This window comes from Pelophylax lessonae (genome assembly GCF_965119305.1).
Source record: "Pelophylax lessonae genome assembly, chromosome: 2".
NCBI lineage: Eukaryota > Metazoa > Chordata > Amphibia > Anura > Ranidae > Pelophylax > Pelophylax lessonae.
The window spans coordinates 174,269,532-174,284,694 of NC_138769.1; the positions used below are offsets into that span (position 1 = coordinate 174,269,532).

Genomic DNA, 15,163 nt, shown 5'->3' on the forward strand with positions numbered 1-15,163 from the left:
GAAGATTATAATCCTAACATAGTAATAATAACAGTTCAGGTTTACCTCACTTTAGGGTGTTTCAATAATACAAAGCCAGTCCACCCTGAGGGAGCATACAGGTTCACTCCCTCAAGGCTATGGCATGACTGCAGGGTCTCCCTTCCTTCCCTGCAGAGATTAGTTTGTTCAACCTATACTCACCCTCTCCATTTCTCTCATGCAGCTCCAGCATGTCTCTGCACCCTTTCCTTGTGACACCCGGCCACTGATGCTGGCGTTATAAAGTGAAAACTGCCTTGTTGCACATTAAGATGGTTTTCAATTTATAGCAGTGCCCTGGTCCCTAAATATGATATTAATTTAACAAAATACAAGAAACTTTGAATAAAATTTACTTTAAAAAATTAATATCAGAACAGTAATTATAACAGTAATAGTTAAAACAAACATAGAAAACTTAAAAAAATGTTTGCTTTTTAGATTTTAGACAAGGGAATTAGTGTGAGATTTGATGCTGTTTAATACTAGAAAATCTCTCAATATTACACAGCCCCCCTGCATATTACACAGCCCCCCTGCACATCCCACAGCCCCCCTGCATATTACACAGCCCAACCCCCCCACAGCTCTGCCCTTTCCTACCTTGCCCCATGCAGAGAGGAAGACAGAGCGGAGCAGGAATCTGAATGAAAACATGGGGTAGACACTAGGGATCGACTGATTATCGGTAAGGCCGATATATTGAGGGCCGATATTGACTTTTGCCATTATATCTGTATTGGCCCCCAACTCTGGCTAATATTGCCGATAGTCCAAATATTGCTCATTTGAGGGTAAAATGATGTCACATAGCATAATTCAGTTTACAAATGTTATTGAATATGCCACTCACATATGTACAAATTAAAGATATAAGTAATGAAGTGATGTCATGACATAATTTCCGGGTACTGGCGCCAGATTAAAAAAAAAATGAAAGCATTCAAAACGGCCAAACTTGGCGCTTTGAATGCTTTTAAGTGCAGAGGAGGGATTTGGGGTCTTTTAGACCCCCAGATCCCTCCACAAGAGTACCAGTCAAGTGATAAAAATAAAAATATTTTTTTTTTAAATGTACGAAAATATTGGCCAATATCGGCCGATACCGATATGCAATAGCCAAAATATCGGTATCAGCAACGAAAAACCAATACCGGTAGATCACTAGTAGACACACAGAGTTAATTTTTCATATTATATATTGGTGATTAGTTGCTAGAACCATCTAGCAACCAATCACCTGGAAAGTTAACTCCGGAAACTCCAGCTGTCTTATCAGCGCTGCTGTGTGTCTCTCCCGTGTTCTCATTCCGCTCCCTGCTCCGCTCTGCTCTTACCTAAAATGTCTGTGGGCCAGGTGCACGTAAATTCATCATGTACACTGATGGGCCGGACATTTAGCGGTGGCGGGCTAGGTGTGGCCTGAGGTCCGTAGGTTGCGGACCCCTGCAGTATGTAATGAGTATTCTACTATCAACAGACAGGCTCATCATCAACCCCTTGATCCATAAATCCCCATAAAGTTTTCAGGAAAACAATTTACATTGTAACCTTTTTGCAATGTGTCACAGTGCTTTATGTTGTAAAAATTGCTATTGAAATATTGGCTTGTGTTACAATAAAACTACTGAATAAGAACATTATTCCTACCAGGTATCGCAAAGGTTTTGAGCTCCAGCCATCCTTGTATTCTGGAATTAATCTCGCTGTTTTACTTATTGTTGCCGGACAGCAGTTTGAGACATCTATAGAACTACGGAAAATAGGTAAATAATAGACTTAATAAAACATTTATGCTGTTGATGCTAATGAGTTTGAAGGAAGAATGGCTGTTTACCTCCACCGTGGTGACCCTGTGTATAAAGAATATTGCCTAAATGTGATGCATGTACAAAATATATATGGTGCATTTAAACACAAAAAGGATCCATTTCCCTTTGTTTTGCTTTTGTATTTTTTTATAATTTTGTCTGTGTCAGCTGAATCAGCAATTTTAGTTGCCTGAAATTGTTCAAGTTGTTTTGACCAGTTTTAGGAAATGAAAATACAGTGCATCTGGAAAGAATTAACAGCGCTTCACTTTTTACACATTTTGTTATGTTACAACTAGGGTTGAGCGGACACCTAGATGTCCGTGTTCGACGGGTTCGGCCGAACTTTAAAAAAAAGTCCGGGTCCGTGTCCCGGACTTTTACCGAACTTTTCCCGGACACCGAACCCCATTGAAGTCAATGGGGACCCGAACTTTAAGGCACTAAAATGGCTCTAAAACACCAAAGGAAAGGGCTAGAGTGCTGCAAATGGCAGCAAAACGTAATTAAGAGCATGGCAAGTGCTCTGCAAACAAATGTGGATAGGGAAATAACTTAAAACAACAAAAAAAAACAGAAAAATAAAACAATGTTCTTCTTCATCTCTGAAGGACGAGGCCCATATGGAGTAGGAGGGAGGTTGAGGTGGTGGTGGATGTGGCGGTGACATAGGCGTGCGCACAGGGTGTGCTGGGTGTGCCTGGGCACACCCTAATCACCTAGGGCACATAGCATTGCCAGTGAGGAGATGGGAAAGATCTCCCTGGGACCTGCTCTGCTCTATTTCTCCTTGCCTACAGGTACATGGCCCCGATACATTACTCTCCCTGCTGGCAAACACATGCATGTGTATTTCAACTTTGGGGTGCACACCTTAATGCAATAGGCTGCGCACACCTATGGGCGGTGTAGGTGGAAGCGGCGGTGGAGGAGGACCAGGGCCGGATTAACAGCATCATGGGCTTGGTGCTGAGGATTTTGAAGGGCCTTAAGGGCCGTGCCTTGCCATGCACCCAGAGGAGGAAGGGTGCAGCCATGCATGCCTAATTCAACATGGGATGCTGTCTCTGAAGCCCATAAACACATCCATGCATCGCCAACTGTCCCTCCTTGTCCGGCCTTCACGCTGTGTGGGGAGGTTCTGAGGGTGCTGCCTGGGGAAGCGAGCATAGAAGCCAGACTTCTGTGTTTACAAGTGACAGAAGAGCGGTAACAGTGAATATGGCCAACCCGGGGCCTATATAAAAGGTAGGGGCCTGGAGCTGCAGCTCCAATAGCCCCTACATTAATCTGGCCCTGAGGAGGAGGACGAGGTAGCCAACACTGCTTCTTTTCAAAAATTTTAAATGAGGGTACACCCCAAAAGAGTGAGAAAGAGCAAAAATGGAACAATGGGTGGGTAAGGTCGGTATCCATTGCTATTCTGCATAAGGTACGGAAAAGTCCCGTGGGATCCATGCCTGGTTCATTTTAATGAACGTGAGCTTGTCCACATTGTCTCTGGACAGGCGGCTGCGCTTGTCTGTTATAACGCCCCCAGCCGTGCTAAATACCCGTTCAGATAATACACTGGCTGCAGGGCACGCCAGCACCTCCAAGGCGTAAAGGGCAAGCTCAGGCCATGTGCCCAATTTGGAGACCCAGAAGTTGAAGGGGGCAGACCCGTCATTCACTACATGTAGGCGTGTGCACACATACTGCTCCACCATGTTGGTAAAATGCTGCCTCCTGCTAAGACGTTCCATCTGAGCTGCTGGTGCTGCTGTTTGTTGTGGCGTGCTGACAAAGCTTTTCCACATTTCGGCCATGCTAACCCTGCCTTCTGAGGTGCTGGCGGTGCCCTGGTTGCGTTGGCGACCTCCTCCTCCTCCTCCTCTGCCTTGTGCTTCCACTGTGGCCCCGCTGTCAGATGGGAATGCCAGCAGCATGGCGTCTACCAGCGTGCGCTTGTACTCGCGCATCTTGCGATCGCGCTCCAGTGAGTGAATTAAGGACGGTACGTTGTCCTTGTAACGGGGATCCAGCAGCGTGGCCACCCAGTAATCAGCACAAGTTAGAATGTGGGCAACTCGGCGGTCGTTGTGGAGACACTGCAGCATGTAATCGCTCATGTGTGCCAGGCTGCCCAGAGGCAACGAAAGGCTGTCCTCTGTGGGAGGTGTATCGTCCGTGTCCTCTGTATCCCCCCAGCCACGCACCAGTGATGGCCATGAGCTGGCCTGGGTGCCACCCTGCTGTGAACATGGTTCCATCTCCTCCTCCAGCTCCTCCTCCTCCTCATCCTCCTCATCCTCCAAAACTGTGCCCCTGCTGGACAATTGCGTCCCTGGCGTTTGCGTGTGCAGGAACCCACCCTCGGAGCCCCTTGCGAATGACTGCCCTGAAAGCCTTGGAAATGTTACCTCTTCATCCTCCTCCTCCTCCTCATCCTGTGCCACATCCTCTTCCATCATCGCCCGAATTGTTTTTTCAAGGAGGCATAGAAGTGGGATAGTTAAGCTGAGAACGGCGTCATTGCCACTGGCCATGTTGGTGGAGTACTCAAAACAGCGCAACAAGGCACACAGGTCTCGCATGGAGGCCCAGTTATTGGTGGTGAAGTGGTGCTGTTCCGCAGAGCGACTCACGCGTGCGTGCTGCAGCTGAAACTCCACTATGGCCTGCTGCTGCTCGCACAGTCTTTCCAGCATGTGCAAGGTGGAGTTCCACCTTGTGGGCACGTCACATATGAGGCGGTGAGCGGGAAGGCCGAAGTTACGCTGCAGCGCTGCCAGGCGAGCAGCAGCAGGGTGAGAACGCCGAAAGTGCGCACAAAACGGCCCGCACTTTCTGCAGCAGCTCTGACATATCGGGGTAGTTTTTAAGGAACCTCTGCACCACCAAATTCAGCACATGCGCCAGGCAAGGGATGTGCGTCAAACCGGCTAGGCCCAGAGCTGCTATGAGATTTCGCCCGTTATCGCACACCACCAGGCCGGGCTTGAGGCTCGCTGGCAGCAACCACTCATTTGTCTGCTGTTCCATGCTCCTCCACAACTCCTGCGCGGTGTGTGGTTTGTCCCCCAAACAGGCAAGTTGTAAAACTGCCTGCTGTCGTTTACCCCTGGCCGTGCTGAAGTTGGTGGTGAAGGTGTTACGCTGTCCGGATGAGGAGGCGGTAGAGGGTGAGGAAGCGGAGTAGGAGGAGTTAGGAACAGGAGGCAAACTGAAGCGCCCTGCAATCCTCGGTGGTGGAAGGACATGCGCCAAATTGCTATCCGCCTCAGGCCCATCCGCCACTGCATTTACCCAGTGTGCCGTTAGGGAGATATAACGCCCCTGACCGTGCTTACTGGTCCACGTATCCGTAGTTAGGTGGACCTTGGCACAGATGGCGTTGCGCAGTGCACACCTGATATTTTCCCCCACTTGGTTGTGCAGGGAAGGGATGGCTTGCCTGGAAAAGTAGTGGCGGCTGGGCACGACGTACTGTGGGACAGCCACCGACATAAGGTTTTTAAAACTGTGCGTCTCCACCAGACGGAATGACAGCATTTCAAAGGCCAATAATTTTGAAATGCTGGCATTCAGGGCCAGGGATCGCGGGTGGGTAGGGGGGTACTTCCTCTTCCTCTCAAGTGTTTGGGAGATGGAAAGCTGAACGCTTCCACGGGACATTGTGGAGATGGTTGTTGGTGACCCAGGTGGTGGTGTTGCTGACAGATCGTCTGTTTGCGGGGTGGCAGGTGCCGGTATCACTACAGATGTGGCTGGAGCGGCCGAGACTGCAGCAGAAGAGGAAGCAGGATGAGCCAGAGACGTTTCTTGGTTTTGAAGGTGTGTACTCCACTGCAGCTCGTGCTTTGCACTTAGATGCCTGATCATGCAGGTTGTGCTCAGGTTGAGAAGGTTTATGCCTCGCTTCAAGCTCTGATTGCACAGGGTGCAAACCACTCGTGTCCTGTCATCAGCACATTTTCTAAAGAACTTCCATGCTAGAGAACTCCTTTGAGCTGACTTTGGTGCGCTCGTTCCCTTGCTGCGTTGGGCAGTAGCGGGCGTAGTGTCTAGGGCACGGCCGCTCCGCTTCTGCACCCTGCTCCCTCTTCTGCTGTGCTGGTGGCTCTGTGCGACCACCGCCTCTTCCTCCAAACTACTCAGGTCACCTGCATGACGTTCATTCCATGTGGGGTCGAGGACCTCATCGTCCTCCACATCATCTTCCACCCAGTCTTCACCCCTGCCCTCCTTGTCGGTCTCCACAATGCTGAACGCCGCAGCAGTTGGCACCTGCGTTTCGTCATCATCGGAGACGTGCTGCGATGATCCTTGCATGTACTCATCTTGAGAAATAAGTGGTTGGGCATCGCTGCACTCAATCTCTTCCACTTCTGGGGCAGGGCTAGGTGGATGGCCCTGGGAAACCCTGCTGACAGAGTCCTCAAAAAGAATAAGAGACTGCTGTATGGCTTGGGGCTCAGACTGCTGGCCTGATTTGCAAGGGGGTGAGGTGAAAGACGGTTGGACATTGGCTGCAGGTGCCAACTCTGACCTTTCTGCAGTAGACTGGGTGGGAGACAATGTGAAGGAACTGGAGGCACTGTCAGCAGCAAACCAATCTACTATCGCCTCAACTTGTTCTGGCCTCATCACTTCTAGGGGCGTTTGATGCCCTACCAAATACTGATGCAGGTTCTGTCGCCTACTCACACTTGAGGAAGGTGTTTCACTTGTGCGTGTAGCTGGCACAGATCGACCACGTCCTCTCCTTGCAACAGGAGCTCTACCAGCAGCACCACGACCCAGGCCACGGCCCTTATTTGACGGTCTCCTCATATTTCTGTAATTTAAGATCTTGCCCTAGAAAGGTTTTTATTGAATAGCGGAATAGGAAATATGATCCAAAAAAGTGTATGTATCTCGCACGTACAAAACCACACTAGGCCCCAATTACTATTGTTTCTACCCCTAAAAGGATGGATGAGGAGTAGGAGGAGTATGGAACAGACAGCACCCTCAAATCTTCAGAAGTATGAGATGAACCCCAAAAACTTGGAAAGGTGGATCTCACACGTACCGACACAGACTATCCCGCAATTCAATTGATCCTCAAAGGTTTTTATTGAATAGCGGAATAGGAAATATGATCAAAAAAAGTGTATGTATCTCGCACGTACACAACCACACTAGGCCCCAATTACTATTGTTTGTACCCCTAAAAGGATGGATGAGGAGTAGGAGGAGGAGTATGGAACAGGCAGCACCCTCAAATCTTCAGAAGTATGAGATGAACCCCAAAAACTTGGAAAGGTGGATCTCACACGTACCGACACAGACTATCCCGCAATTCAATTGATCCTCAAAGGTTTTTATTGAATAGCGGAATAGGAAATATGATCAAAAAAAGTGTATGTATCTCGCACGTACACAACCACACTAGGCCCCAATTACTATTGTTTGTACCCCTAAAAGGATGGTTGAGCAGTAGGAGCAGGAGTATGGAACAGGCAGCACCCTCAAATCTTCAGAAGTATGAGATGAACCCCAACAACTTGGAAAGGTGGATCTCACACGTACCGACACAGACTATCTCGCAATTGAATTGATCCCCAAAGGTTTTAATTGAATAGCGGAATAGAAAATATGATCAAAAAGAAAGTGTATGTATCTCGCACGTACACCACCACACTAGGCCCCAACTACTATTGTTTGTACCCCTAAAAGGATGGTTGAGCAGTAGGAGGAGGAGTATGGAACAGGCAGCACCCTCAAATCTTCAGAAGTATGAGATGAACCCCAAAAACTTGGAAAGGTGGATCTCTCTCACACGTACCAACACAGACTATCCCCCAATTTAACTGATCCCCAAAGGTTTTTGATTAAATAGCGGAATAGAAAATATGATCCAAAAAAAGTGTATGTATATCACACGTACACAACCACACTAGGCCCCAATTACTATTGTTTGTACCCCTAAAAGGCTAGATGAGGAGTAGGGGGGGTATGGAACAGGCAGCACCCTCAAACCTTCAGAAGTATGAGATGAACCCCAACAACTTGGAAAGGTGGATCTCTCTCACACGTACCAACACAGACTATCCCCCAATTTAACTGATCCCCAAAGGTTTTTGATTAAATAGCGGAATAGAAAATATGATCCAAAAAAAGTGTATGTATATCACACGTACACAACCACACTAGGCCCCAATTACTATTGTTTGTACCCCTAAAAGGCTAGATGAGGAGTAGGGGGAGTATGGAACAGGCAGCACCCTCAAACCTTCAGAAGTATGAGATGAACCCCAACAACTTGGAAAGGTGGATCTCTCTCACACGTACCAACACAGACTATCCCCCAATTTAACTGATCCCCAAAGGTTTTTGATTAAATAGCGGAATAGAAAATATGATCCAAAAAAAGTGTATGTATATCACACGTACACAACCACACTAGGCCCCAATTACTATTGTTTGTACCCCTAAAAGGCTAGATGAGGAGTAGGGGGGGTATGGAACAGGCAGCACCCTCAAACCTTCAGAAGTATGAGATGAACCCCAACAACTTGGAAAGGTGGATCTCTCTCACACGTACCAACACAGACTATCCCCCAATTTAACTGATCCCCAAAGGTTTTTGATTAAATAGCGGAATAGAAAATATGATCCAAAAAAAGTGTATGTATATCACACGTACACAACCACACTAGGCCCCAATTACTATTGTTTGTACCCCTAAAAGGCTAGATGAGGAGTAGGGGGGGTATGGAACAGGCAGCACCCTCAAACCTTCAGAAGTATGAGATGAACCCCAAAAACTTGGAAAGGTGGATCTCTCTCACACGTACCAACACAGACTATCCCCCAATTTAACTGATCCCCAAAGGTTTTTGATTAAATAGCGGAATAGAAAATATGATCCAAAAAAAGTGTATGTATATCACACGTACACAACCACACTAGGCCCCAATTACTATTGTTTGTACCCCTAAAAGGCTAGATGAGGAGTAGGGGGGGTATGGAACAGGCAGCACCCTCAAACCTTCAGAAGTATGAGATGAACCCCAACAACTTGGAAAGGTGGATCTCTCTCACACGTACCAACACAGACTATCCCCCAATTTAACTGATCCCCAAAGGTTTTTGATTAAATAGCGGAATAGAAAATATGATCCAAAAAAAGTGTATGTATATCACACGTACACAACCACACTAGGCCCCAATTACTATTGTTTGTACCCCTAAAAGGCTAGATGAGGAGTAGGGGGGGTATGGAACAGGCAGCACCCTCAAACCTTCAGAAGTATGAGATGAACCCCAACAACTTGGAAAGGTGGATCTCTCTCACACGTACCAACACAGACTATCCCCCAATTTAACTGATCCCCAAAGGTTTTTGATTAAATAGCGGAATAGAAAATATGATCCAAAAAAAGTGTATGTATATCACACGTACACAACCACACTGGGCCCCAATTACTATTGTTTGTACCCCTAAAAGGCTAGATGAGGAGTAGGGGGAGTATGGAACAGGCAGCACCCTCAAACCTTCAGAAGTATGAGATGAACCCCAACAACTTGGAAAGGTGGATCTCTCTCACACGTACCAACACAGACTATCCCCCAATTTAACTGATCCCCAAAGGTTTTTGATTAAATAGCGGAATAGAAAATATGATCCAAAAAAAGTGTATGTATATCACACGTACACAACCACACTAGGCCCCAATTACTATTGTTTGTACCCCTAAAAGGCTAGATGAGGAGTAGGGGGGGTATGGAACAGGCAGCACCCTCAAACCTTCAGAAGTATGAGATGAACCCCAACAACTTGGAAAGGTGGATCTCTCTCACACGTACCAACACAGACTATCCCCCAATTTAACTGATCCCCAAAGGTTTTTGATTAAATAGCGGAATAGAAAATATGATCCAAAAAAAGTGTATGTATATCACACGTACACAACCACACTAGGCCCCAATTACTATTGTTTGTACCCCTAAAAGGCTAGGAGTAGGGGGAGTATGGAACAGGCAGCACCCTCAAACCTTCAGAAGTATGAGATGAACCCCAACAACTTGGAAAGGTGGATCTCTCTCACACGTACCAACACAGACTATCCCCCAATTTAACTGATCCCCAAAGGTTTTTGATTAAATAGCGGAATAGAAAATATGATCCAAAAAAAGTGTATGTATATCACACGTACACAACCACACTAGGCCCCAATTACTATTGTTTGTACCCCTAAAAGGCTAGATGAGGAGTAGGGGGGGTATGGAACAGGCAGCACCCTCAAACCTTCAGAAGTATGAGATGAACCCCAACAACTTGGAAAGGTGGATCTCTCTCACACGTACCAACACAGACTATCCCCCAATTTAACTGATCCCCAAAGGTTTTTGATTAAATAGCGGAATAGAAAATATGATCCAAAAAAAGTGTATGTATATCACACGTACACAACCACACTAGGCCCCAATTACTATTGTTTGTACCCCTAAAAGGCTAGATGAGGAGTAGGGGGAGTATGGAACAGGCAGCACCCTCAAACCTTCAGAAGTATGAGATGAACCCCAACAACTTGGAAAGGTGGATCTCTCTCACACGTACCAACACAGACTATCCCCCAATTTAACTGATCCCCAAAGGTTTTTGATTAAATAGCGGAATAGAAAATATGATCCAAAAAAAGTGTATGTATATCACACGTACACAACCACACTAGGCCCCAATTACTATTGTTTGTACCCCTAAAAGGCTAGATGAGGAGTAGGAGGGGTATGGAACAGGCAGCACCCTCAAACCTTCAGAAGTATGAGATGAACCCCAACAACTTGGAAAGGTGGATCTCTCTCACACGTACCAACACAGACTATCCCCCAATTTAACTGATCCCCAAAGGTTTTTGATTAAATAGCGGAATAGAAAATATGATCCAAAAAAAGTGTATGTATATCACACGTACACAACCACACTAGGCCCCAATTACTATTGTTTGTACCCCTAAAAGGCTAGATGAGGAGTAGGGGGGGTATGGAACAGGCAGCACCCTCAAATCTTCAGAAGTATGAGATGAACCCCAAAAACTTGGAAAGGTGGATCTCTCTCACACGTACCAACACAGACTATCCCCCAATTTAACTGATCCCCAAAGGTTTTTGATTAAATAGCGGAATAGAAAATATGATCCAAAAAAAGTGTATGTATATCACACGTACACAACCACACTAGGCCCCAATTACTATTGTTTGTACCCCTAAAAGGCTAGATGAGGAGTAGGGGGGGTATGGAACAGGCAGCACCCTCAAACCTTCAGAAGTATGAGATGAACCCCAACAACTTGGAAAGGTGGATCTCTCTCACACGTACCAACACAGACTATCCCCCAATTTAACTGATCCCCAAAGGTTTTTGATTAAATAGCGGAATAGAAAATATGATCCAAAAAAAGTGTATGTATATCACACGTACACAACCACACTAGGCCCCAATTACTATTGTTTGTACCCCTAAAAGGCTAGATGAGGAGTAGGGGGGGTATGGAACAGGCAGCACCCTCAAACCTTCAGAAGTATGAGATGAACCCCAACAACTTGGAAAGGTGGATCTCTCTCACACGTACCAACACAGACTATCCCCCAATTTAACTGATCCCCAAAGGTTTTTGATTAAATAGCGGAATAGAAAATATGATCCAAAAAAAGTGTATGTATATCACACGTACACAACCACACTGGGCCCCAATTACTATTGTTTGTACCCCTAAAAGGCTAGATGAGGAGTAGGGGGAGTATGGAACAGGCAGCACCCTCAAACCTTCAGAAGTATGAGATGAACCCCAACAACTTGGAAAGGTGGATCTCTCTCACACGTACCAACACAGACTATCCCCCAATTTAACTGATCCCCAAAGGTTTTTGATTAAATAGCGGAATAGAAAATATGATCCAAAAAAAGTGTATGTATATCACACGTACACAACCACACTAGGCCCCAATTACTATTGTTTGTACCCCTAAAAGGCTAGATGAGGAGTAGGGGGGGTATGGAACAGGCAGCACCCTCAAACCTTCAGAAGTATGAGATGAACCCCAACAACTTGGAAAGGTGGATCTCTCTCACACGTACCAACACAGACTATCCCCCAATTTAACTGATCCCCAAAGGTTTTTGATTAAATAGCGGAATAGAAAATATGATCCAAAAAAAGTGTATGTATATCACACGTACACAACCACACTGGGCCCCAATTACTATTGTTTGTACCCCTAAAAGGCTAGATGAGGAGTAGGGGGAGTATGGAACAGGCAGCACCCTCAAACCTTCAGAAGTATGAGATGAACCCCAACAACTTGGAAAGGTGGATCTCTCTCACACGTACCAACACAGACTATCCCCCAATTTAACTGATCCCCAAAGGTTTTTGATTAAATAGCGGAATAGAAAATATGATCCAAAAAAAGTGTATGTATATCACACGTACACAACCACACTGGGCCCCAATTACTATTGTTTGTACCCCTAAAAGGCTAGATGAGGAGTAGGGGGAGTATGGAACAGGCAGCACCCTCAAACCTTCAGAAGTATGAGATGAACCCCAACAACTTGGAAAGGTGGATCTCTCTCACACGTACCAACACAGACTATCCCCCAATTTAACTGATCCCCAAAGGTTTTTGATTAAATAGCGGAATAGAAAATATGATCCAAAAAAAGTGTATGTATATCACACGTACACAACCACACTAGGCCCCAATTACTATTGTTTGTACCCCTAAAAGGCTAGATGAGGAGTAGGGGGAGTATGGAACAGGCAGCACCCTCAAACCTTCAGAAGTATGAGATGAACCCCAACAACTTGGAAAGGTGGATCTCTCTCACACGTACCAACACAGACTATCCCCCAATTTAACTGATCCCCAAAGGTTTTTGATTAAATAGCGGAATAGAAAATATGATCCAAAAAAAGTGTATGTATATCACACGTACACAACCACACTAGGCCCCAATTACTATTGTTTGTACCCCTAAAAGGCTAGATGAGGAGTAGGGGGGGTATGGAACAGGCAGCACCCTCAAACCTTCAGAAGTATGAGATGAACCCCAACAACTTGGAAAGGTGGATCTCTCTCACACGTACCAACACAGACTATCCCCCAATTTAACTGATCCCCAAAGGTTTTTGATTAAATAGCGGAATAGAAAATATGATCCAAAAAAAGTGTATGTATATCACACGTACACAACCACACTAGGCCCCAATTACTATTGTTTGTACCCCTAAAAGGCTAGATGAGGAGTAGGGGGAGTATGGAACAGGCAGCACCCTCAAATCTTCAGAAGTATGAGATTGTGTTCACTGTACCCCACAAAGATTGAGTTCACTGCACCCCACAATGATTGTGTTCACTGCACCCCACAAAGATTGTGTTCACTGCACCTCACAAAGATTGTGTTCACTGTACCCCCCAAAGATTGTGTTCACTGCACCCCACAAAGATTCTGTTCACTGTACCCCACAAAGATTGTGTTCACTGCACCCTAAAAGGATGTTGTTCACTGCACCCCACAAAGATTGTGTTCACTGCACCCTAAAAGGATGTTGTTCACTGCACCCCAAAAAGATTGTGTTCACTGTACCCCCCCAAAGATTGTGTTCACTGCACCCCACAAAGATTGTGTTCACTGCACCCCAAAAAGATTGTGTTCACTGTACCCCCCAAAGATTGTGTTCACTGCACCCCAAAAAGATTGTGTTCACTGTACCCCCCAAAGATTGTGTTCACTGCACCCCACAAAGATTCTGTTCACTGTACCCCACAAAGATTGTGTTCACTGCACCCCAAAAGATTGTGTTCACTGTACCCCCCCAAAGATTGTGTTCACTGCACCCCACAAAGATTCTGTTCACTGCACCCCACAAAGGATTTTGTTCACTGCACCCCAAAAAGATTGTGTTCACTGCACCCCAAAAAGGATTATGATCACTGCACCCCAAAAAGGATGTTGTTCACTGCACCCCAAAAATGATTTTGTTCACTCCACCCCAAAAAGATTGTGTTCACTGCACCCCACAAAGATTGTGTTCACTGCACCCCAAAAAGATTGTGTTCACTGTACCCCCCAAAGATTGTGTTCACTGCACCCCACAAAGATTCTGTTCACTGTACCCCACAAAGATTGTGTTCACTGCACCCCAAAAAGATTGTGTTCACTGCACCCCAAAAAGGATGTTGTTCACTGCACCCCAAAAAGGATGTTGTTCACTCCACCCCAAAAAGATTGTGTTCACTGCACCCCACAAAGATTGTGTTCACTGCACCCCAAAAAGATTGTGTTCACTGCACCCCAAAAATGATTTTGTTCACTGCACCCCAAAAAGGATTTTGTTCACTGCACCCCAAAAAGGATGTTGTTCACTCCACCCCAAAAAGATTGTGTTCACTGCACCCCAAAAAGATTGTGTTCACTGCACCCCACAAAGGATTTTGTTCACTGCACCCCAAAAAGATTGTGTTCACTGCACCCCAAAAAGGATGTTGTTCACTGCACCCCAAAAAGGATTTTGTTCACTGCACCCCAAAAAGATTGTGTTCACTGCACCCCACAAAGGATTTTGTTCACTGCACCCCACAAAGATTGTGTTCACTGCACACCAAAAAGGATTGTGTTCACTGCACCCCAAAAAGATTTTGTTCACTGCACCCCAAAACGATTGTGTTCACTGCAGCCCAAAAAGATTGTGTTCACTGCAGCCCAAAAAGATTGTGTTCACTGCAGCCCAAAAAGATTGTGTTCACTGCAGCCCAAAAAGATTGTGTTCACTGCAGCTCACACACAGAAAAATGGATGTGGATCACTGACACCTGCCTATCTCCAATCCCACACCACACAGCAATATCGATTGTAGTTTGTAGAACACAGTTTCCCTAAAATTCAGCAGACTCTGTCCCTAACAGGATTGAGAAGAGATCGTAGATCAGGATTGAGTGCAGATTCACCCCACCCCCCACACAGCAATATCGATTGTAGTTTGTAGAAGACACTGACCCTATAATTCAGCAGACTCTATCCCTAAAATGCCTACAACTCGCCCTGCCTAAACACTCCGACCTGTCCCTCAATTCTATCCGGACACAAATGGTTTTTTCCTGCCTATCTTTCCCTAATCAGCAGCCAGCACATTGATGTGTGCTCTGTCCCTTAGCTAAGCAGCAGAATGACGCTGCTGCGGCGGCTGCCTCGAACTTATAAAGACTTGGTCACATGCTTCAGACGGCCAATCACAGCTACTAAGACATTTGCAGGCATGGCTGGGATGGCTTAAGGCACACCAGTTAAACGATTGTTG

At 46.0% G+C, this 15,163-nt stretch overlaps 1 protein-coding gene across 1 annotated transcript in view; it reads left to right on the plus strand.

The window, feature by feature from the left end:
• MAP3K15 (mitogen-activated protein kinase kinase kinase 15) overlaps positions 1 to 15,163 on the plus strand; it is a 311,475-nt gene that overhangs the window by 169,708 nt on the left and 126,604 nt on the right. The window contains exon 8 of the mRNA XM_082244591.1: positions 1,675 to 1,787. Within this exon, the coding sequence (XP_082100717.1) occupies positions 1,675 to 1,787 (113 nt within the window). The remainder of the gene's footprint in view (positions 1 to 1,674; positions 1,788 to 15,163) is intronic.